Source organism: Vidua macroura, chromosome 6 (assembly GCF_024509145.1).
Source record: "Vidua macroura isolate BioBank_ID:100142 chromosome 6, ASM2450914v1, whole genome shotgun sequence".
NCBI lineage: Eukaryota > Metazoa > Chordata > Aves > Passeriformes > Viduidae > Vidua > Vidua macroura.
In genome coordinates, this window is record NC_071576.1 from 14,684,022 (window position 1) to 14,709,762 (window position 25,741).

A 25,741-nucleotide genomic window follows, 5' to 3' on the forward strand; every position below is an offset into this window, starting at 1 on the left:
ATTGTTCAGCTCCTTAAGGGTTGCCATAAGGAACTGGAGTGTGTGGTCCTGACAGCATTGGTGTCCTCTTCTGCTGTCCATCCATCCATCCATCCATCCATCCATCCATCCATCCATCCATCCATCTCATTTCCTATGGTTGAAGAAAAATGGAGGCTAAGGTATTGATTTTTTCCTGTTGGGGAGCATGCATGTTCCAGCTCTAAAGGTAACTGGAGGCCTAAAGAAGGTGGAGGTATCACCTATTAACCATATTCAGCACATGCCAGCATTCCTCTGGGCTGAAATTGCCAGGTGTGCCTGTCAGAGAGAGGAAGAAGAGGCAGAACAGAAGCTGACTGATTAAAGCTCTTCTCACTCTTACGGCAGCAGGAATGCTGTCAGCCCTCATGCTCTGCATTATTCCCATTGCACAACATTCCTGATTTGATATGGCAAATGGATGAAAAGCCAGGAGGACCATGCACTAACCATAATCCTGTTGTTAGGGCTTGGGGTGAGATGCAAGGCAGTGCAACAAGGGGAGCAAGAGTGAGCTCATGTGATAGTGTTTGTATATGTGAGTGCTCTTGGGCCAAGGGCTGCTGTACACAGTAGGCTGGCTCTGCTGCCAAAATGTGGCTTGACCCTGCCCTTGTGCTGGCCCTCCCTCTCATGCCAAAATGCCTTTATTCCTCTGCTAAGGACTATGACATATAGTCATAGGTCTGCCTTTCTCTGGAATATCAGATTAACTTCATCTGATTACAAGCTAATATAACCAATAAATGGCTTACGTCTCGTTTTGAAGTGTATCTCTTGAACATATCTCAGGAGGGATTGTTACGCATGCTGGACACAGTTCAAAGCAACGAAATACATGTTCTTTCCATGAGCTTTTTTTTTTTTTAAATTTTAAACTTGGCTTTTGGAAAGATGTCATGATGCCATATGAGCACTGCAGATTGTATTAAAGGAAGGGCTTGTTGCTTGCATGAAAATTGGTCCCTGAAGTTCTTGCTGCCCCCATTTGCTTCTTTGTAACAGATGACACTGCCATGTCTTGTCCCCAGGGATGAAAAAGTCTGATAAGGAGGATGACAGAGCTGATGGGGTTGAAGGTACAGTGCAAACACACAGTATAGTTATGTAGTAATGGGGGTTTTGCTTGAAAGAAGATTTTCTTGCTATGGGTAATACTGTACATGGGGAATGTCTCTCTGGTAAATTTTGTCTTTGGAAATGTCCTTAAATAACACAGATATTTGCTCAGCACTTAAATCCAAATTCCTTTCCTTCTGAGTGAATGTTCCATGTTTTGGCTATGAAGGAATTGTCATGGTTCCTGCCATGTTCTTATTTGAAATTTGGAAAATAGTTGCAAAAATTAGCAAGGTAGAGAGGTGGTGGCTGTCCTGGAAGCTACAGGTAAGCTATTTAATAGCAAAGTGAGGAGGCATGTCAGGGTCAGTGTTGAAGATGCATGAAGTGTCTACAGCTCACTGTGCTGTGATTTTTGATGACATTGGTTTAATGCCATAAAATGGCACTATTTTACTGTTGGATCCTCAGAACAAGAGAGCTCATACACACATTGCTCTTCCTTGGGTTTTCATCCTGGCAGATTTGTTCAAACCTGCCTTCAGGCATATAGCTAAAAATGTGCAGCTCCACCAAGAGCATCAGTCAGTCACTTGAGGGCTGCATTTCCACATTCTGGGAGACTCAGGAAAAACTGGGATTCTGAGTGTTACTGTAGGCCTTAATCCAAACCCAGTTCAAGACTTTGTCTGATACTTTCTAGTTTTGATTAATTGGCAAGCTGTGCCAATACTATTTCTGAACTATGCTGATACATTATAACCTGGTCTTATAGCCTGCTGGAGCAAAGGAAAGACTGCTACTGATTTCAGAGAAATAATTTCTCTGCTCACTTTTGGTAGCTGGATAGCATCACCCAGAATAATACCCAGGAGTTGCAGCTCACAATTCCCCATGCTGCCTAAAGCAGTGCTCACCAGGGTGCAGAGGGGACCAGGCTTTCTGCCGTGCTGCCCACAAAGCCTGTGTTAGTGCTAGAGGGGCCAGGCTTGGGGGCTTGTGGGGGAGACTGCATGATTGACTTCGCTGAACACTTAGAATTTTGCCATCCTTAATCTGCCTGTAACTTCTGTGGCAGCCACCCTGTCTGGAAAAGCAGGAGTAACTCTCTTGAAGCCTCCCAGAATACCTCCCAACAGATCATTTCAGTCAAATAGCAACTCCTCAGGAGTATGTACTGGTCACTGCTATGCTCTTGCATTTTATAAAATGCATCTTGAAAAGGATTTCTACTGTAGTTCAGCTTTTTATCCATTTTAATCTAACTCTAGCAACCTACGGTCTGCCTTCATCCATTTTTGAATGGTGGTTGCCTTGCCCTGCTGTACAGCAACTTATATAGTGTAGCTCCCACCTCTTACACTGTTTTTGGTTTTGTGTTCCTCTCTGACCCTCCAAAAGAGGCTTGTACCCTCTACTTCAGATCATGTGTCTGGCCCACAATGAACAAAGCATCTGCTTATTCCTCCAAAGCCAGAGGGTTTTTCTCTAGTAAATATTAATCTCCGTAAATCTCTTCAATCTTTTGCTCTTAGAGTTGCACATATTTCTGCATGTCTCTAATATTAACCTGATTACCATGCTCCTCACTCTATTTCTTCTGTGCTGCTTATTGGCTTTGATAAGAGACATTAAAAGGAAGAATAAGTGGGATAGAGGCAGTAGGCAGCGTGGCTCTAGATTCTGCATATCCATACGAGGCCGCTCCATTTCTTGAGCACACCATAGGTTTTGGTGGTTCCTGCACTGAGTTACTCTTTCTGGCTTTTCTTATTGCTCTTTCAGTTCTGCAGACATATAGACTAAGTTTTACTTCTGAGCCCCTTCTAGTGCAGTGGTGCCCAGAAGGCTTTGTAAGTATTCCTTGGTTTGGATAATGATTACTTGGCCAGGTAATCTTGAGTTGTCTGGGGACAGTGGGGGAAGCAGAAGAGAGAAATCCAGAAGCCACTGGCATTCCAACAAGCAATTGGTTGTGATTTCAGGGCTTTTGAAACGTAGTTCTGTGACATGTTCATGGCTGCCTTTCCTTACCTGATTTTAGAAAATGAAACTACTGTCTTTTAAGTTTCCCATAGGTAAAGGCAAATTCCAAAGAAGATGATACACCTCTGGCAGTTTTCTTCTCAGCCTTTCTGTACTATCCTGTGGTGCTTCAAAGATCCTGGTTAATAACAGGGAGAGTTCAAATTTTGTATTTGTCTAAAGAAGCTCAGGAAACTGCCTGGGACTCTCCTGTGGAAAGTGGATGTGTTGCCAGTCCCCTGCTCCTGTGTGTTCTTCTTTCTACTTGCAGGTTTAATTACAGTGGTTTCAAATGCATAAAAATACAGTTAAATATCAACCTGTTAACATTAACTGACAAATATAGGTAACAGTGGGACTCTGGGCACGTGCTAGTTCTCATCTGATTCTGAGTGTCAAGAAACAACCCTGACACATAATGTGGGTTTTGTTTGGCTTCTTTGCTCATCTCAAATTATTCAGGCTTTAGCACTGTTGTCAGATCTGATGTATAGCAGAATATCTTACTGCATTTCAGATTTTGATGTCTCAACAAACTTAACCAGCCAAAAGGATTTTTTTTCCTCTCTAGAAATGAAAAAAATGTGAAGAATAAGGAATGTTTCACAGTTTAAGCTTTCTAGGTTTGCCATAACAAGTAAAGGTAAATGCAGAGCAGAGATGGAATGGACTGGACTCCGTGATTAGTCTTTACTTGCTGGATGTAGGATGGTTTCTGGAGGATAATATAATTTTCATTTTAGATGCCACAGGATGAGAATGGAGATCTTGCCAGGGATCACTTAGAAGTCATATAGAGAAACTGGTGCAGATACTGGTATGGCTGTGGGACTTCCTTCTCCATGTGAGAGGGAAAGGTCTGTGCTGGTAAAACCATGTCAATGTGAACTTTATTCAAGAGCCATTTCTCTAACTGATAAGAAGATAGGGCTAACTGGTACCTGGCTGAATGTGGCAACTATGATTTTGTTTGTTTCAGAAGGGTGCTCCTGATTTTATTTTTGAACAAGTACAGAGAATCTGACTGAATATACTCAAGTGGGTAGAAAAGGTGCAAGAGTTTGAATTTAAAGTTAAGCTTTGTGCTTTAAAGCAGAGTTCAATATGCCAGCAATGACAGGGGTGGGATATTTTGCCCACTGCAGAGTTGGGGACCTCAGTCCCTTCAAGAAACATCAGCAGTCCCAGGAGGTGAACCATTTGGAGAAGCCAGTACTAGTGCAGCAAACAGTACTGGAACATCATGAACTCTGGGCAAGGAACAACTCTTGAACCACGATGTATTGTAATGTTGTTGCATTTCTGCTAATGGCAATTGCTGGTAACAGCAAATCCAGTTTCACTTCATATGCAGAAGATGGTATTATGGTCCTTGAACAGTGTGTAATAAACCACAAGAGGTGTTCTGCACAGCCTGAAAGCCCCTTGCTGGATCAACACTTAAGTCACTTTTTAGATCAATTTCAAACCAGTTGAATTTAACTTAGTTAATACTTTATTTGGGTCCAGCTATCTTCATGGTAAACACTGATGTCTGTTTCATTCAGTGTTCAGAACAGAATTGCATTTCTCTTTTTTAACCTTGTCAGATTTTGTTTCATAACATTCCTGGTATGTAAATGAGAAATTTTGTTATTCTGTTCAATAACATTTCCCATGTATATAAAGAGTAATGCGAACAAAGATGTTTGCTTTGTGGTTGAAGGGTACATGGAGGGGAATCTTTACCATCTGCCACTACTAAATTAGTTTTCAAGGGAAAATATAAATCCCTCTTATTGGAAGCTATTTTGATCAGCTCTAATAGTAATATTTTATGTAGGATTTTTCTTCCAAAGCCCAATAGAATTTACAAGTAAATTCATCTAATTCTTTGGTAAGAGAAACATCTGTCTCAGACATTATGAGGATTGAAGCAGTAAGAGTTTTTTTAGAAATCTCATATTCATCTTGTAATATTTGTCTGGTGCATGTAATCTTAATATACCAATTGCAGCAGTAAATATTTTGCCATAACCAGACACTGAAGTCCAAAAGAAACCTGTTTAGCTGCAGCTAATGAAAATGTAATGCTTGGGATCTTACAATGTTTGTGTTCTGCAGCACCAACCTGAGTTTTAAAAAATTTTGAACCAATAAGATTTGGACTCCGCAACTTTTATGGAATGGAAAAGCCTCAAGCTTTCAACACCTGCCATAGAAATTTAATAAGGACCCTAATAAATGGGTCAGTTTCAACAAACAATTAACTTAACAACTTCATCTGGAGGGCTTAGAGGCCCTGTTCATAAGAGGTAACTTGAGAGCAGACTCATGTTATATATTGTAGTTAATGTTTGCTTTAGAAAACCAGGATTTTTAAGATTTAATATTTCATGTGCTCCAGATTACATCAAATTGGCATATGGTACACAACAAAGCCTTCAATCCCTGTATAGATCAAACAGAAAATTTATATTAATCTTCTAAGCTGTTTGGGGGTTTCTTAAGCACAAGGAAAATATAGAATTCGCAGGAATTCATAAGCTTATAAAATTAATTTTGTGGGCAATTTGGCTAAAATTTTTCCTTATATTTTGATTATGCCTTTAAAATTCACACTCCTAAAAATATAGAGATTTTTATGTGCAAGTACTGAGTATTCACAGAGCACTGTTGCTGGACTGCACCATATACAGGAGAGGAATGTTTTGAGCTATTTTTTAATCCTCTAGTGAAAACATTTAATAGAAATTATGTCTCTGAGCATTCATAGTTCAATGTGTTTAATGTAACTCTGTGTTGACATGAAACAAAAGTACAAAATTTAATTGCACTTTTCCCTGTCCTAGTTTACACATTTAATCTTAAATTCTCCAGTTTTTTTGCTGTCACTTGCTACCCCCACACCCAATCTCTTTTGCTCACCCCCCTTTCACTTTTGTTACAGTACACCTTTAATCATCCTCCCCATGCCAGATGTGTTGCTTACATGTGCTCTGTCCTTGGGCTGTGCACCTGAACTTTGTCCCATGTATTGTATTTGAACAGTAGAAGGTCTCCTGGACAAGGATCCGTACTTCCTTAGGGGTGTCCGTATCCGGTATCTATCATCAGCATCCTGTGTCTAGTGCCTGACCACGTACTCTAACTAATGGCATGGTCTTTATTTGTCCATAGGCAATTACTTGCATCTATCATCATCTCAAATGAGCATTTTTAGGTAAAATCCATTTTCTAAGATGTCAGTCTGGCTTCCTTTGTGAACACCGTCTGCAGAGAAAGGAGTATTCAGATTTGTTAATATGATGCCTAATAATCAGAAATACCTAAGCTGTGTCACAGTGCAGGAACACCATGAAGCCCAGTTTAAAATCCAGTTCTCATTTTATTTAGAGGCCTGGAGTTCAAAAGTGGATTGTTCAATGTGTGTTCATTAGAGACTGATTGATTGCTTAACTCTATGAACGTGAGTTTGGGGGTGAGTAAGGCAGAAGAAGAAGAATTTGCATTTCCCAAGACTTAGGGTGTCTGAACCACGTTCCACTTTGGAGTTAGGCTGTAGTATTTAATTATCATACATTTCCCCATCTATATTTGTTGTGTAATAAGAAGTGTCATTTTCTCCTGATCAAAGACATTGGCAAATGCTGGGATACATCCAGAGCCATGCACATTATGAACTGGTTCTGTGGTGGCCACTGGGTACTTACGAAGTGAATATGGGGTGATTATCCTGGCAAGTTTTCGCCTCTGCAGCCAAGGCTGGTGAAAGCATCCTCTGTCACAGTTAGATGGCCAACACCAGCATTTCCATCTTGAAGATTTGCTTCTTGCTAATAGCGAGTGTATCTATAGAGGCTGAGCTTGTGGTAGAAAGAAGAAACGTGGATTTTGTGCTTATTACAAAACTGAAACTTGGCAAGATGTCCGGAAGGTAAGTTGTAAGTGGATCTACAAGCCAGCTTGGCCTGTTCTGAAGGTTTTAATGTCATTTGATGATGATATCCTAGATGAAATGCGAATAGGTTTGGAAGCAAATTTAAGTGACCTTCTGCTTTACTTTGGGAGTAATATCCATACATGCAAATCAAGCAGTTTCCTGAAATTATGTAATTATACACTGACAAGTGTTCTACTCAAATCAGCTTCCATGTTTCATAGTTCCTTGAAGTGCCCAGCCCCATGGTGGTATGCCTCAGAGGATTATTCATAACTGGTTCTACAACAACAGAATAAATAGTATTTAGAAGCAAATCAATATTTGCTATCTACAATTCACTATTAAACATAGAGGCTCTAAGGGATTGGCTTCCTGCAGGTGATGCAAACAGTAGTGACCTTTGAGGAGATTTGGGAGGGAGAGAAATGGCATTAGCAAATGCTTGAGGAATTTCTAGACTGATGGGGAAGGAAATAGTGCCACACAGGAAAGCAGCCAAACTCCCTTGTGCATTAGCAGCTTAACCTTGAATTTTGCCCAAGTGGTTGTTGAACTAGCTTAGTTTTATTCTTTGAGGAATTAGTTGCCTTTGCCATAAGATTTTTATGAAGCAGTATATCTTTGTGAGTATTGAATACTGACTGGGTTGCAGTTACTGGGGCTGAGCCAAATTCTGCCAATTTCTGCCATCCTCTAGGACACAGTTGTGGGGCAGAGAACTGTGTGGGTTATACAATAGGGTACACCCAATCCTAACAGTATACTTTTTCTTCTCCAGTGGCTTCTTTCCCTCTAAATTATTGCAATTAATGCCTGTCAGTGCCCTACCCATGCCCTTTGATACAAACACTGTGCCTCTTATACCCTCCTGTGAAAGCATCTCGTAGTTGGGCTTACTGGAAGAGTGTGGAAGACCCAGCTTCTGTGAGCAGTCATAATTTGTCTCTATAATTTTTCTCTTATATCAAGGGCTGAGCTGAGCTGAATCAAAAAGGACATTCCTGACTTTTTACCTGCCAGCATTACATCTTTCAATTCAACCCTCACAGCAGGCATCCTTCTTTTCCAGTATAGGATTTGTTTACAGGCTAGCCATATGGTGGGTGTAATTATTATTTTATAATAGTGTTATTGCTCTCGAGCTGCCCAGTAAACACAGTGCAGTTTTAGTAAACTATATACATATGTATAGGAACTTTGGACTTGAATGATTTTCTTCACCTTCATATAATATTAGGTGTGAAGGAGAAAAAAATGTTTTATTTAATTTATAGAAACTGCATAAAGTTTATAGAGTCTCTACAATCATCTTAAATGAAAAGATTGTGGAGAGGAGGGTCTGTACTGAAACTGGGAGGTCCACAACACTGGAGCAGAATAACAGTTAAAGGCACACACCAGTAAATACCTGTGCTGAACTTTTCCCATTAAGTCTGCCATCGAGCATATGGACTGCATTAGGGGTTTGTGTGCCTTAGGGATTTTATAAACACATTTCCTCTCCTTTCCTCTTCCCCTTCCAGTTACTGTTGCTTTAGAATTTTACAGAATCAAACAGTGCCCATTCTGGGGTCATCACTCTTCCTGGAAAGAAGCTGTTTGCCGTAGAGACAAATTCATCTCAGAAGCCTGTCTGTGTATGCAAGTGCTTTCCTGAATGCGCCTTTCTTTACTGTTTGGTGTGTGAGCTTCCCGAAGCAGTAATACCAGCTTGGCTCACCCACCCTTTGAGGCATATGTGCAACTCCTGATTTGCATCATGGCAGAATTTCTGCAGCAAAATTAGGAGCCAGTGTGTGCTCAGTTTTATGGAGGATCTGTAAATAAACACAGCTCTCTTTTGCATCTTTATTTACACTGAAAGTGAAGGTTGCCAAAGTGACTGGTGAAAAGTACGACAAGAAACCAAGCCTCTGATGAGGCCAGAAAACACTGTATTTGCTCCTGTGAACCTTTCTGTGTTTCCTTTTTGATTTTGGTTGACATCAGAAATCTGTATATCCAGCCCATTTGATAAGTCTCCTTTTTCTTTTCTGAAGCCTGGCACTGGTGCCCATCCAAGCCTTCCTCAGCATTTCAGAAAGTTTAATAGGTGGCCCTGTTGCCTGCTGCTAGCTCCTCTGCCTGTTCTGTACACCTGTATTTGAACAGAAAGAAGTATATCTGGGAACAATTCTGGCTTAACCTCCGCCCACTGTCAAAGGTTAATTTTAACAGCTCCATTGTCGAAGTTACACCCTGGGTGACACACAGCATTTCAGCTGCTCAGCCATGGCTGTGGGAGTGAGTGCATGGAAACCCAGTTCTGAAGCTGAGGTGCTGAAGAAAGCAAAGCCCAAGAAATACGTGACACATCTCTCAGTTTATTGTACTTTGAGATTTGTAGGTGGTAAATGCTGTGGGTGTTTTACAGATACTCCGGAGTCCTAATATAATTTACAGTTTCATTTCTAGAGAGCTGTTTCAAATCTTTGCACATTCTTCTAAGACATTTTAAAAGAAAAGCCAACAGCAATAATTAGTTTGGCATTTTCTATGTTTTCTAAAGCACTTAAAGGGTAATTACTTTTTTTAACCAGTCTTAGAGAAAATCAGGTTTTATGGAATAAGATGACTTAAAAGGCCTGAATGGACATCAGTGACAGATGTACTTCATGCTGAAAAGCTCTATTCCACTGCATCAAAATAAGGAAAACAGCTATACATATGATTAGAGGCTGCTGACCCTTTGGTTAAAATGATCAAAAAGAACAATATTAAAATTTGATTTACAGAAGCTACTGCTTGGCTTGTAATCAGTCTGACCAATAAAAGCAGCCCAGACTTTTTCAGAATGTGATTTCCCAGTAGATAGGTTAGCTATTTTTGTAGGGCTGAAGAAACACAAAATTGTTTTAAAATATATTTGATATGCTCTATGAGTAAATTGAAATACTAGCATATAACTAGTTTTAATGGGTTTTGTTCATAAATTGCCAGATTTCCTTAATTCAAATGAAACTTGGTAACCACTTGAGAATAAATGTCTTTAAAGTGAAATATTGCTTTGACAGTCTACTTCATTTATATTAAATATATGGTTTACTTTTTTATATTAGAAGGTAAATGAAAGCTGGTCAGTAATATGATTCCCCTTACACTCTTGCCATAGTTCACTATGGAAATGGATTCAGGAAATGGCAGATGTGATTAAAAACTCTTCAGCTGGCCCAAGAGCTGTTTGCACAGCACCCACTGCACAGCACTTCTGGCGAGGAACAAGCACTCCTAGTCTTATTGCAATGTAAATAAAGTGATTCTTCAGTCTAGGGACTTGGAATTTTGATTCTAAATGCACTAGTTAGGAGACTGGGAAGATGGGATGTCATGAGGCATTTCCATTCATAAAATGAAGACAAAATGGTTGTGTTAGTCTTGTTTCCCTGTGCATGCAAATACATTGGAATCCACGCCAGCCCAATTTGCATGAGGGTGTCAGAGCAATAATCCTATAAATTGACACAGAAGGGTCAAGCTGCCTGCTCAGAGGGTGACAACACTGGAGAGCTGTGCACAGCACATAAATGTTCACCTCTCAGAAGCTGAACACTCAAGATTGCAAAACTAAGAAATTCCTTCCTCCTGCCTTTTAAATGCATCTACAAATGTATAGCTCATGTCTGGTCAAAGAAATTGAATAAAACACTGAAACTGGACCTTATATCTCCTGATTTAGAATATATTTGTTTTATACACCTAGTTCTCATGAATTCTAACTCTTTTGTGCATCAGTTTCTGAAATTTACTACCAGTTTTCCCTCTTCTGGAAAGTTAAGTGCTGTTTTTGTTTCTGATATTTCTAGTTGAACGCGAAAATGTACAGAAGAGGACCTTTACCAGATGGATAAACCTGCATTTGGGAAAGGTAAGACTGACAAGCAGTCTTGATATTGGGATACAAGGACATAGCCATAGACAGATTGCAGTTAACTCCTCTAAAGTAGTTAAAATTTAGAAACAAAGTTGACATCTGTGCACATTTGGAGGAGAATGAGTGGAAGCTCAAAGCCTGTTTTTGGATTAATTAAACTTCATTTCCAGGCACAATGAATACTGGGCTGGCATTTATCATCTCAGGTGCATTTAAATCTTTAATGCCATTGCCTGTTACCATGAGGGTAGAATTTTCCCACAGAATGCACCCACATAAAATCAAATGTGGTTGAGGCTCTGAGGTGATGATGTCTATGTTCTTCCCTAAACTGTAAGTTTGAACATTTGAGGAATCATGGCTAAAGAAAGCTGTTCTTCAGAACCTGTCTTTATCCCAGATCTGAAGATAGAAAACAGTAATTCCTTGTCAGTCTTGTTATTGGGGGCAATATGATAGAATCTTCACATATCCACTTACAGACAGCTGATGTTTGGACATCATATCTTTAAGTTGTAATTGTTTCTTAATGACACCATAATATGGCTCTTAAACCTAAGATACTGTTCTTATTGATAGTAGATAAGTATTACCTCTCCTGAGTAGTCTGTCATGCAGAGAATTTTTTTTTTGGTGTTGAAGTTGAAAAGAGAAAAAAATCATCCTGGTATTACTGAGACAGCAGCAATACTTAGTGCAGGATCAAGGAATGAGACCAGCTTCCTGATCTACTCAGACTGGTGATGGAGCTTCACAATGCATTAGTATGTGCAGCTAAGTTTCAAAAAGTACAGACTGGGACTAGGTTTGGGCTGGCTCTCAGTTTAGTAGTTCTTGAAAAGTGATTGCATTCCAGACACAGTAAAGGAAAGAGGTTTTAGAAGAAAGGCATCACATATATAGTTGCTTAAGTCCGTTACTCTGCAGTGAGTGTTTTTGAAGGCATAAAGGGATCCTCTTAAATCTCACTGGAAAATGAGAATAAGGCTAGTTGGAAGTGTTTTGACTAGCAATTGCTCCCAAAGGCCTCTCAGAACGAAGACAGTGTTACATGATGCCTTCGTGAATCAGGCTCTAGGGCTTTAAACTAACGGCAGTTTTGGAACTTGTCAGAAAGGGTTGTCAAATATGTGGCTGCAAAGAAGGTCTTTGATTTACAGAAGGAAAAGGCTGAAAAAGGCTGAAAGGGTGCTGTTAATTCTTGTGTGCCAGGCATATGAAGTCTTAAAACCTTTATGGGCAGGTCAGCTTTCTCTGGAGTACATATAATTTTTTTTTCCTCTCTGATTCAACAAATAGAAATGCTTTTCTGGACAAAGGGTGAAAGCCTTTTGCTTTATTAATGTATTTCCTGAAAGTGGTGTAATAAACATAACCATGTAAACAATGACAGCTTCACTGAAAGCTGTCTCTAATTACAGGTGATTCCCTGAGGAGACTCATTGAGAAAGATGTTTTCTGCCTTCTTCCTCAAAGAAGCACTTCTTGCAAAGTGGCTTCTATTTTTCAGAGGCAGCATTGAAGTCTTCTTGTATTTCTTCAGGAGACTTCTAGTGTGATCCTACTTGAGTCATCTCTTGAGAGGATCTTGCTCTGCTGATCATGGGATAATTTGGAGTAGTCTGAATTTTGAAGTTCTGTTTGTTCTTGCTTTAAGTACTGAAAGAATAGAAAGTGTTTGGGTTTTAGTCTTTCAGATAAGTTATTTAATTTTGAAAGGAAAGGTACTTTGCTTTCTTTCATGGAGCACTGTTTAGTATCTTGGCTAGATTAAAGACCAGGAATGAAAATGTGTGGTCCCAGTTTGCCAGGAGCAGTTCTGAATCAAACAGAAGTGTGTTGCCCAACTGAAGATGAAAAGATTGGGCTCTTTAGGGACACGTGAGTGAGTGGCACCTGAGCAGACTGTAATTGCTGGAGCTGGAACTACCCCTAAGGGCTGAGCTGACTTGGCTGTGTGCCTTAACTGCACACATCTACCAACACTGTAGTGAAGTGAGGAGATGGTTCCCTTTGGAGGCATTTGCTGAGAAAGAGACACAAGTTGCTTTTTAAAGTACTTAGAAAATCCTGGGATACAGAATGGCATCACCAGAAGCCTTTCACATGAGACGGGACATTGGGGCTGGCTGGATCTTGGGCGTATTTCTGAACAAAGTGGTATTTGCTTCTGCTGGACATGACTTAGTCTGAGGGATCAGCACCCAACACCTGCTTGGTTATTTCTTAGGCAGAGTATTTAGGGTTAGATTCTGTTGTGGGAAATCAGGAATAAGTCCGTGTCAGCTTTCAGTTTTAGCTTCAACAGTCATAGGAAAGAATTGCCACTGACGTGAAGAACAATCAGCTCTTTCTTACAGCAGGCTGTGATTTACTTCTTGTATCTCTGTCTCGTAAAATTCTCCTTCCATCTCTCTGAAATCATGATGATTTATCAAAAAGCAGTGTTTTAAAAACTACCTGATTTCTTTTCTTCACAGTGCAAGCCTCCTTTGAAAGTGAAAGACTTGTTTATTGATATACAAGATGGCAAAATCTTGATGGCGCTCCTAGAAGTCCTGTCAGGACAAAAGCTGGTATGTACAGAGAGGGAGAAGCCTCCATACCTAGGAGCTCAGTATGTTACAAGCAACAGTGCCTGGATATCCAAGGAATAAGGGTGAATTTTGCCCCATGTCTTGCATAATGTAGTAAGAATTTCAGCAACTTTGTTGTAATTTCCTTATGTTACAGGTCGGTGTCCTGAGCTATAATGTAGATTTCAAGGAAATATGACAATGAGGTGTAAATGGTGTGTGATCAGTGTTAATGTTCCTATCCTTGAGGGTTTTTAAGGCTTTAATACTTTAATGCTCATACATTCCACTTGGAGATTACCCAAGTTACATTACCAAGAAAACACATATTTGCTGTATCTTTTTTTTAATCCCTAAGTTCTGTTTCTGTTTTGTCTAAGATCATTATGACACTCAGTAGCTTTTCTGATGCCTGCTGTAGGTCTGAGTTTCATTCTGGTATCCTGACTCAGGTTTCATTAGTCTTACTAATACGATCTAAATCAGCAGGGCAAAGCTTTACTAATCAGAAAATTCCTCTCTCCTCCTTTCTTTGTAAGAGCTGTGTATAGTTCCACATACCAGAGATGGAACACCCAATGCAAATATAAATGCCCAGTTGACTTTAATGTTTTCTTTCTCCATCAATCCTGTCATCAGAACTCTCCTGTGTGTGGCTACCACACTTGGGTAAGAGGAGCAACTGTCTCACCACTGCAGATGCACCTGGTGATGCTCTGTAGTGACTGACCACCTGCATATCCTGCAGCAGGAATGCCCCCGAATATGTGCTCACACATACAGAGTCAAGAATATTTTTTATTATTCTTTTTAAATATTCTTTAATAGTCTTTTTTAAAAATTCTTGAAGGTTGGCAGAGCTGCAGCAGAAGTAGCAGCTCTATGTCTCTATGTGCATTCACAGAGGTTGCATTGAGGGCCAGGCTTGAAATGAATTGAAGGGGGAGATACAACATGGTAAAACCTAGGCTATGCTTTGAGAGGTCAGGGAAGAGGCGAGAGAAAGGGGTAAAGTCAGCTGGCTGCATTTCTTGTTAGCTGTTTCTGCACATATGGGATAACAACAGTGTGCCAAAATGGAATTGCAGGGAGACAGGCATGCAAAATCTTTCATTGCTGCCAAAGTGAAGGTTTTTGCCTCCCACCTGCCTGTGCCTGCTATTAAAATTGCTCCTGCTTCCTAATTAGGATAATTTCATTTAATTCAAGACAAAAGAAAACCTTTTATTATGAATTTTCAGGGAAATCTGATCCTGTGACTGAACATGGCTGGGGAGTGATTACATAAATAATCAATGTGGCAGGTCCAAGAGCGTGGTAACATCTGGAGAGCAGGAAAGCTGGTTGCTAACCCTGTTTTGCTACAATTGTGTAGTTGAAGCATTTTACTGCTCACAAAAGATGGCAATAATTTTTCATAGATAGATTTCCTTAGCTTTATTTTGCCTCAGTGCTTGTAGTGTTTTAAGCTTTGTATGATTCCACCAGTTTTAAAAACAGTGTGGCACTTCTTTTTTCTAGATGCATGAATACAAATCTTCAACCCATCGAATTTTTCGTTTGAACAACATAGCCAAAGCACTTAAGTTCTTGGAGGACAGTAATGTGAGTATTTTCAAAGACTCGTCTTAATATTTTCTCTTGATGTATGCTGCAAGTTGTAATTGTTGCTAATCTGATGTGCTGCAGGTATGCAAGAGGAGTGTACTGCTCAAGAGACTGTGATTTGCCTTAGCACCGTCTGAAAAGCCACATAAAAATGCACAACAATAACACCTACAGAGTCTAAAGCAAGGATTATTTGCTCATTTTAGATGTTAAAGTTCAATGGGATTAAAGGATCAGGAACTCAATATTAAAAGAAAATAAAAAGAAATGCAAGTAATTTTTATGATCTGGGTCTTAGTGGCATTACTTCAGTTACACTGATGGTAGATGACTCTTTTCTCAGAAATACTTTCACTTATAGAAATCATGTATTTATCTGGTAAACTGATTTCTGCAGCAGCTGATCATGAGTCAAAACCAAGAGAAAGTGAAATTTGGAAACATTATATAAATGCGTAATTCCAGGGATCAAAGCCTTACAGGGATATAACTTCCCTCATAGTCAGTGGTGCACTACCACAGCATCACTTCCTACAGTTATAAGTGACCAAGTGTGATCAGACCCTGTAGCTGGAAAAGATTAATTCCTTTTTTTTATTTCTCCTGTGAAGGGTTTATTCCAAAGTGCTGTGGAAGTGGCCTGTGTGTTGTTGAGAGTAATGGGGTCAAGAGAAACCCCAGCCATGTAACAATCCATATACATGGTATACTTAGATCCTCCAGAAAGAGTAAACAGATAATGGGCTATTTCCTATAAAGGATTCCAGTAAGGTTAAACTTTATGGCTGAGGAGGGATCAGTGTGTGCAAAACCATGTCTTGTACGGGATGCTCCAAAAGCAACTGGTGTTACTTTGCTGCTTCCCTGCACTGAGCTTAGCTCCTGCTCCAGCAGCAGTGTTTGTCATGCAGAAAAGTTGCTGCAAATCCCAGTGCAGGAATTAAAATGATATGAGGTCTCAGCACATCTCTTGTGACTTTGTAGGTGTGGGAGGTTTAATATCCTTTGCCTTTTTCCCCAGGAGAGGATGTGAAAGGTCAAGAACTTGTCCAGTAACTTCCAGGTGTTCCAGCCTCCCTATGGAAACTCCATCAGTAGGGGCTGATCTGGCCCTGAATACGTACATCTACATGTCCTGTTGTAGAACTGCTAAGAAATATTTTATATATTCCCATATTTCTTAACAGTTTCCCAGATGATGCTTTTTACCCAAATCCAGCTAAGGCCCACTGGTAGATGAGATTATTTCTCTCTGTTGGTACCAGTGCTTGGCAGAGCTGCAGCTGAAGCATATCTGGTTGCCAGGACCTCACTAGATCCTCAATCAGCAAGGCCAGGGAGAAGGAACCTTGAATGCAGGTGGCTTTTTAATTAGTAGGGCTAAAAACCACTTTCCTCTGGATTTCCTGTTCCCTTAAAAATAAGCAGTCAGTATCTTCTAGCTGAGTATCCCTTCTGGGCTGGGTGACAAACATAAGCAACAGTAAGAGGATGGAGCTCACACTAAGCAGTGAAATGATAAATGCAACTTGCTCCCCATTTTAGTGAAACTGCTATTCAAATGTACTAAGTCTAAAAGATTTTCCTATGCCAAATACCTTGGAGCTAGCAAGAAATCTGATCCTTGAAATACGACAACTAGAGGTGTCTTCTTGCTAAGACTGAAAATGTTGTGCAAACCACTAAAGTTATTTTCCTTTCCTTTTTTCAGCTTAACCAAACCGGTTAGTGAAGGGTGGTGATGAAAGTGTTGGCAAAATGCCTTGGCTGCCAAGAGCTTCAGGGTTAGATATTAAACCCCTGTGGGTGGAACCTGACAGTGTCTGTGGACCTGGGGCAGCAGGGTAGAGCCCTCTGAGTGAGTCACCATGTCCAGGACTTCTCAGTGATAAATGGGCTGCTGGGCTTTAACTCGGTCTGGGTGCCATGTGCAGTACTGACAGCTTCCTTGGTTCCTCCCTCCTCCGTGACCTTTGCCAAAACCAAATCTGTGTTGTCTAAGAGAATAACATCCTGGTGTTATCAGCTGGAAAAAACCTCAGTGTGGGAAAGTCTAGAGTTTGCTTGGATTAGGCAACCCTATCTGTTGCTTACTGATTTAATCAGAACTCTGTGACAAGCTGTGTAAGGTGGGATAAGGAAGGAGAAAGGAGATGCATTAAAAAAAAAAGAAGTAAGCAGATCTTACTAGGATTTTAGATTTTTGTATGAGAAATGACTCTTTACTTTTTAGGGGTGGGGTCCACTGGAGGGGGCCCCATCTTCTTCCATTTTTGTATGGAGGAAACGCATTTGTAGTCCCAAAAATGCAGAATTGAATTCACTTCTGTTCTGCAGACTATGCTGGGGGTTTCAGATAGGAGTTCCAGGAGAAGGGTGATTGTGATCAGGGCAAATTTTCATTAATACAAGACTGTAGTATTGCTTTTTTGCTGGCTTGTCAGTGGCAGCAGTGGTATGGACATATCCAGTAGTCTCAGTGCATTTTTTGCATATACCTTGCTGCTTTGAATTTGGCTCTGAATTTATGATCTCTTCCACAGGTAAAGCTTGTTAGCATCGATGCAGCAGAAATAGCAGATGGCAATTCTTCTCTGGTACTTGGACTAATATGGAATATAATCTTGTTTTTTCAGGTAATAAAATTTGAATACTTTAACCATAAGTAATCAGTCTTCATGGCATCCATCTATTCCAGCTGAATTCTGATTTTTAAATTGGTTTTTAATCCTAAAGAACATAATTAATCTTGCTAAACCTGAGCTTTTCCCTCCTAATATACACTAATTTTAAACTTGCAGCTGCTTTCATTTTACTTCATTGGACCTATTTTGATGTAAATTGGAGACAATTTAAGCCCTCATTTAACTTGGATCTGAATTAGAGCTTCAGATTACTACTTTCCCTTCTTTCTTGTGCCTTCTCAGGGTTCTGTTCCAGATTCCCTGGATCTGAACCAATGTCCTGGGTATGGTTCCAGGTCACAGTTTATTTTCAATAACCTTTACTGGATTTGGTCCAATGTGGTGGGAAATTCTATTTAGAATCACTGGTCTCTGGAGACTTACTCAACATAGCAAAAATTTGCAACTGATATACATGGTCATATGAAAGATCTCAAAGGACCTGGAACTGATAACACATATTTGAGCCTGAAAATTTATTTATCCCCAGGCTTAGATTTAAACTGCTCCCTAACCTACACATAGTTTGAAAATTGCCTTCTAGACATTCCCAAATTCTAATGGACAGAGAGAGATGGAGGGAGGGTTCTGCAACTCTCGTAAGACTGAGAGGCCCTTTCATTCTCTTGGTCTGAATTAAAAAATGTCTGTAAGGTTAAAAAAAAGATCTCAAAGTTGCACTGGGGCTTCTCTCCCTGGCTGAGCTCCTCAGGCTGAACAGTGCTGTTCAGAACCAGTTTGGCCAGGCAGACTCACAGGCAAAGATGGTGTGACCAGAACCTGTCACCCTGGCAGCAGAGGGCACGGAGTGGGGAGGGCAACCCAAAAGCAGCAGAGTCTCAAATGTCAGTGCTGATCAAGGGCAGGAGTGCTGCTGCAGGTCACCATTTCTTGACGAAAAATATTTCACACAAGCAATTCCTGTGAAGAGAACAATTTCAGTTAAACTAACTTTTCTTTCAAGGACATGTTTCTTTGCTTTCTGTTTAATTTGCGCAGTTCGGCCTCTATTGGGAGCTTGCCCTTTCTGTTGCCTGGGCTGCTGCTGGCTGTCATGCTTGTAAAATCAAGTTGAGAGTTAAAATGAACAGGTTTATAATTATCACCTAAAATTCAGTTATGGCACTGATCTCTTTAAAGTTTGCATGAAAACAAGGACACGATGCAGCCAGTGATAAAGCAGAACACTGTGTATTTCACCTTTTATTACAGATTAAGGAGCTTACAGGCAACCTCAACAGGAACTCCTCCTCCTCCAGCCTGTCCTCTGGGCCCAGTGGTCCAGAATCAGACACATCCCCCAGCACTCCCAGCGTGGAGAGAAACATGTCCATTACAGTGAAGGATCAGCGGAAAGCCATCAGGGCCCTTCTAATCTGGGTTCAGAGGAAAACCAGAAAGTAAGCTAACAAACCCTTGAACAAAACGGTGTCTTGCCACCTGCCCCTTTGAAGCTGAGTCTCTGTTCTCTGTTCTGCCCCATGGGTGTGTTACCATGTGCTGTGGCTTCCTCTGCTTTTTAAGTTGGGAGCACAGGGTCTCTGCAGGGGGGTGTTTCACTATGACCATGTGTTTACAGCAGCCATCTGACCTTGAAGGGCGCTGCTGGCTCCACCGTTTGAGTGTTAAATGTTAACTTGCACTAACCTGCTTGGTGCTGTTTAAAACAGGATCATTTTCTACTCCCCAAATCCCAGCTTTCATGCAGTCAATTTGACATCCTTTGCTGATTAAAAATAAGGTATAACCAGGAGGTGAACTGAAAAAATAAATGTACTGAAAGACTTTATCAGCAGCCTTTTAAATTAAGCAGTAGCCCAGAGGAAGCATCTCTGTGCACTGCAGAGTGCCTTGAAGGACAGAGCCCCTACCACATTCCCTCCTTCCTCAGTATTAAAGAGGGGGTGAAACTTAAGTCACTTCTCTTGTAACTTGTAACATTTGAGTGGATTTCCACTGCACAAGACATCTCTCTCCTCTTTAATAAAAAGTGGTTCTTTCACCAAAGCATTTTGTGTAGTAATGCTTTATCCTGGCAGAGTTACTGTCAGAGTTACTGTCAGAAGCCTTTCACATGGGAAGGGACATTGGGGCTGGTTGGATCATGGGCTTATTTCTGAACAAAGTGGTATTTGCTTCTGCTGGACAGAAGACATTTGCTCTGCTTCTGCAGTGTAAGATGTCTCATGCACGTGCAAATGCTTGGAGTGTATTTTACATATATTGTTATTTGAAGTAGTGACTGGCAGAGAGTTTTAAAGAGGGCATGTGTCAAAGTTACTTATACAGGTTGGTTAGCTGAATATTTGGCATTTTTGTCTCTGGATTTGTGCCTTTGAACACAAATTTTCTGTGTTTAGTGTTGAAGACAAAAATTTACATCTTAAGTACTTGGTCCGCATCATCCCTTGGTTATCTCCAGTGAAGCTAAGGGTGCTTGTTGAGCAGATAAACTTGTCCCATTGAGATCTGTAGTTCACTGCTGCCAGTGCAAACCATAGAGGAAGTACAGTTTTAGTCCAAAATAATGTTGTCATTATTAATAGGTGATACAAAGAAAGTGAGGACCTGAGAAATGAGTGCCACAGACTTTTCAGCCCAGTCAAAGAGTGCAAATTGAAAAGATCTAATAAGAGAAAATTGTTCTTGCAACTGCAGTATTTAAAACATAATAACATCATTGTAATCCTGTTATCTCATGATCTATGCAGAATTTTCTATTCTGGGGCTGTATTCCATTGCAAGTTTGATGGCTGTTTTTCCTCCAAAACTTTGGGCATCTATCACTCTTGTGGTTTATGCATATGCTGACACCATTTGCATTTGGCAGATTTTCTGCTATAGAAGGCCAAGTACACAGGAATGTGAATCATTTATGCTTATGTGTTTAAATATTTAAATCTTGGAAGTTTTCCCAAGCTATGGCATTAAAATGCTGGAGAGCAACAGAAACAGGAATCACAGAGACATTTGGTTTTGTGAATGTTAAATGTGGTTTCTGAATTCTTAAGGGCTTTGTTTTTACAAACTACTTCCTACAAGCAGGTTGGTGTCAGCTGTTAGCCACACCAATTCAGTTTGTGAGCCCGTGTGTTTTCTGAATGTATTTCTAGATGTTGAAATCCAAAAATATCTCAAATATGACAAGTGCTACTCAGCAACCTTACGTTTTAACTTTCAGGAGTCTGAAAATGATGATGCCTTTACTTTGGATTTTGTAAGAAACCACCCATGTAAAATGTATGTAATTCTGTTTAGGTATGGCGTTGCAGTCCAGGACTTCACAAGTAGTTGGAGGAGTGGCCTTGCTTTCTTAGCCGTCATAAAAGCCATAGATTGTACTTTGGTAGACATGAAGCATGCACTGGAGAAATCAGCACGAGAAAACCTGGAGGATGCTTTCAGCATAGCACAGAATAAACTGGGTGTCCCTCGGCTCCTTGAACCAGAAGGTAAACACATCAAATTTGTTGGGTAACACTCAGAGTAGAATGAATTCATGAATATTGCATTGTGATACATACCAAAACCCTCACAGTGATTGGGCTGCTGATGGGATCAGTGTGCTGAGCTTTTTGATAAGAAAAATAAAAACAGTCAGTGGCTAGTAATTGTATGCTTCCAGTCATATTTGTAAGCTCCTTGAGGTCTAAGAGCTTACTGTGGTTTCAGCTACGTACACTGGTCCTGGTTCATGCTTAGATGCTCTGTGACGTCTGCATTCTTAGAGGGCATTAATTGTTGTGCTGAGGGGGGTGTCAGTGCATTAGCACTGTTCTGTAACACTTAGACTGCAGAAACTAAATGTCACTCCAGGATGAACTGTTACAAGGCTGCCATACCAGGCAAATGGAGAGATACCCATTCAAATGCATCTGCATCTCCCAGTTTTCCCTTTACAGTGCAAAATGCACACAAGTATTTATACATGTAAACCTAAGTATGTATGTGTATATAAAATATGTATAAATTGATTTCTTGTCATTCTTTTTACTGAACTCTACTAGACTGGTGATAGGCCTTGGTGTCATGATTGAAAGCACAACTGCACTTTCATCACCTGGATAGTTAGAAGACTGGGCCATTCTGCTAAAAATAAACCTCTGTATCGTCGCTCAACAACAGCCAACTGTCCAGTGACAACAGCATAAATGGCAGTATAAAAGTGAATGAAAGGGGAACCCCGATCGGGGTTCAGTATATGTTTGAAAATAGGAAAAAATGAATGTGAATAGGATGTTGAGAACTCTGTCAAGTGCCATCAACAGTGAAGAGCATCTCTCTTATCTGTCAGAAAAAAAAAAAAAAAAAGTGTTTGTAGCTATTATTTCTGTGCCCATAATGGCAGGATAAATGTCTGACAATCTGTTCCTCTGCAAGAGCATTTCAAAGCTGTGTGTGTTCAAGCCCCTCACGTCTGTCTCCACAGATATCATGGTGGAGTCCCCCGATGAACAGTCAATTGTGACATATGTGGCACAATTTCTGGAGCACTTCCCAGAGCTGGAAGGGGTATGTGTTTACTGCTATGTCATGTAATTTCTTTAATTTGCCTTGGTGTACGTAATAAAGTCACATTTATTTTCTCGGTTTCTTTCTTAGCTATTTAAAATAAACAACAAACCTGGATTTATTTTTTTCAAATTTTTGTTAAATCCAGTGAAATAGGCTTTCATTGGTGATTACTAAAATGTTTTAGGTTGAATTGTGCTTTTATACATTTACAGCCAATTGTAACTCTCAGAGGTTAGAATTGATTTCATAGGGATCTACTACTTTGCTATATTGGTTTTAAATAAGGCTGAAATTTATTCCTTTATCTATATGATTCATTGGACTTAGAATTTAATTTTTACTTCTATCTTCTCAAGCTTGAGGGCCATGATTAGTATGAATTTAGCAGGTATGAGACACAAGAAACCAAAAGCTGAATCCTGTCAATACAACAGTAAAAAGCACTCATTATAAGCATGAAATAAACTGCAGTTTAAATGACCAGGACTTTGATGCAAAAATAAAGAATTGAAGATTAAGCAAGGGTTGACAGTGTCAAGAATTGGCAAAGGCCTTGTGGAGAAACAGGCATTTTCTCTCATTTCTTGGCTGAAGGTTACAGTTGGGATATATTTTGTAGTTGATAAAATTGGTGGGCATTACTAAAGTAATTGGAATTAAAATTATTATAGCAATCTAATAATTATTATTAGATTAGATGAGCAATAAGATTGGTTGACATTAAGACTTGTTGACATTTTTATGAACAACGTTAAAAACTACCTTTATTTTAATAGAGTCTGTTGGAAGGAAATAATCTGGTATATCAATATATTTCACAGTGGATTTATTGGAGTTGTTAGATTTATGTTATTCCCAGGGTTTAGGATTGTGTCAAAAAGCCAAGTCAGTTGTCTCCACAGATGCAGCAGGGAGAGATAAATACATTAACAATTGAGGAGTAGGCTTGTCTGCATTCTGATCTTGTACAACTGCCTTCCTGACACTGAGCTTTGTTCAAGGTACTTGACTTGCCAAATTAGTTTTCCTACTTTCAAAATATGTGAGTCATTAGTTGGCCATTCATAAGGTAATGGACTGAAATACTAGGTATTTATTCTTTGTGTTTGGGAAATGTCAAATGGTATCTGAGCTAGGATTTGTCTTCTAATGGTGTATCATCACTTACAGGAAGACTTTTCAGATCCTGACAAGGAGCTTCCAATTGAGTCCACATATGTCCACATCAAAGACACACCGTCAGAAAAGGAAGGCAAAATCTTGATTTTAAGTGAAAATGAAGAAAACATGTATACTGTTAATCATGAGAGGAGTCATCCGGCTCCTCCAAAGGTCCATATTCATGATATCCCTGAGAGGATCCCATCAGAAACTACTTCTGAAAATTGTAATGGGAAACTGAGTCAAGGGTTAGGTGATTTACAGGGAACATCTGAAGAGGAGCCTCAAAGGCCTACCTCACTGAAAATTACAGAACCTGTCAGTTTTGAATCCAATTCCTCTTGGGAGGTTCTAAATGATAAATTCATGTCAGGTGAAGAAAGCATCTCTGATGATCCACTGAAACAAAATGATGACCTTTCTCCAGCTGTTTTGACACATCAGAAAAATTCTGTCGACTCTTTTGAAGAATACTCTGAAGAATTAACTAAGGAGACCCCTACTGAATATGACAATGAAACCAAGAGCCTTTCAGCCAATACTTCTTCTTTGAGTCCATTATCCTGGACTTCAGGCATACTTACAGATGATTCTATTAATAAAGTCGAAGAGAGTAAACCTCAGTCTTCAATTCTTTTACCAGAAGATACATCAAAACAAGAAGATACACAGAAATACGTTCTCCACCTTCTAAATGAGGAAATACTTCCACAAGATGAACATACAAAAGAATCACCTGTCCTTGAGACAATAGAAACAACCCCTTGTTCACTGAATGGTTCTAATCTCAAAAGCGAAGAACTGTCTACACAGCATGAAATATCTGATGACTCTCTCTCAGATGTACCTAAAACTCCAGAGGACCTGGACAGCTGTGATGAAGTTGAATCTGCAGCTGAAGTGCTACCCAGTTCTTCAAAAGTATCTGTGATACCCCATGATCTCTTTTATTATCCACATTATAATGTTCCCATATCAGCAGTTCTGAACGCTTACCTCGAGCCTTGTATCGAAGGTTATGATACAGGAAATGAAAAAGCTTCTTCTGAAACAGTAACAGATGTTTTACATGACAAGAGCTTACCAGAACAGGACCACAAGGAAGATGCTCCAGAGTCAGAATTGGAGAATAAGCTAGGTACCCCTCCGTCAGAAACAGATACTGAGAACAGTGAGGAGGAAACTACAAAAACAAGCAGTCACGTGAATTCTTCCGATGAAAAAGAAGTGCCATTACTAGTAGAAGAGTTAGAAATAGAAGATGGCAATAAGGCCACCAACCATGAAGATTCCACTATTCCACAACATCCTGAGGTATTTTATTTTATTATCAGCATTTCTTTTTGTATATATGTGGACTTAGCATCAGATCCCAGCAGTTTTCATTTGCTTTCATTTTGCATTGTTTGGGAGTAATACTTAAAATGTACTTGGTTTCCTGTTCCATTACACTGTTTGCCACAGCCCCCTACTGGAAAGAATGGAATTGCAGATCCCTGAGAAGGTCAGACATTAAAAGAGAAAATAAGTCCTAATACTAATAGCACTGCAAAAATGTGAATTTATATTATGTTTTAAAATAATTTGAGGCTTCTGTAATCCCTAAGCATAAAAGATTACCTAGAAGTACAGCAAAAATGTGGCTTTTTATTATGTTTTAAAATAGAGGTTTCTGTATAATCCTTAGACATAATAGATTACCAGTGAGGGTATTTCTAATAATCTGTAATGAGATTAACAGAAATTAGTATTGCTTCTAAAGAAAGGATACAGGCAATGATAACTTTGTCTCAATCCAAGTAAGTTTGCCTACAAAAACTTACAAAAACAATTTGAGTAGGATACGTTACATAGGTGAAATGAAGGCTTCTCTGCACTGGAGGAGGAGAAAGAAGTGGGTACTTTGGGGGTATTTGGTTTCGGCAGTTTGCTCCTGCATCTCTTCTTGCAGGCACCAGTTTTTGAAGTACCTTACATGTTTTCCAGCATAGTAATTTTTGACAGCATTTTTCAGGAATGAGTGTCTATTTAATGCTGCTCTACATGTTGCTTAAACATTTTGCTTGAACATGTTTTGGTCCTGACTCTAACTACAGTAATGAAGTCAGTTTGCTGTTAACTTTAAGGACTAATTGGGGGTAGATTTAAAAAAGTCTAGTGGATTGCTTCAAAGAGCTATGTCATGTCATGACTTCTTAATATAAAGAACTGACTTTCCAACTGTATTTATGTATGTATGTATGTATGTATGTATGTATGT

The 25,741-nt window shown here is 39.7% G+C and overlaps 1 protein-coding gene across 3 annotated transcripts in view; it reads left to right on the forward strand.

Annotated features, from left to right (window-relative positions):
• Window positions 1–25,741, forward strand: part of CLMN (calmin) — a 75,399-nt gene that overhangs the window by 39,190 nt on the left and 10,468 nt on the right. For all 3 annotated transcript variants that reach the window (XM_053980651.1, XM_053980653.1, XM_053980652.1), the window contains exons 2-9: window positions 10,870–10,931; window positions 13,418–13,513; window positions 15,035–15,118; window positions 17,665–17,757; window positions 19,018–19,205; window positions 21,064–21,257; window positions 22,235–22,317; window positions 23,491–24,795. In XM_053980651.1, the coding sequence (XP_053836626.1) occupies window positions 10,870–10,931; window positions 13,418–13,513; window positions 15,035–15,118; window positions 17,665–17,757; window positions 19,018–19,205; window positions 21,064–21,257; window positions 22,235–22,317; window positions 23,491–24,795 (2,105 nt within the window). The remainder of the gene's footprint in view (window positions 1–10,869; window positions 10,932–13,417; window positions 13,514–15,034; window positions 15,119–17,664; window positions 17,758–19,017; window positions 19,206–21,063; window positions 21,258–22,234; window positions 22,318–23,490; window positions 24,796–25,741) is intronic.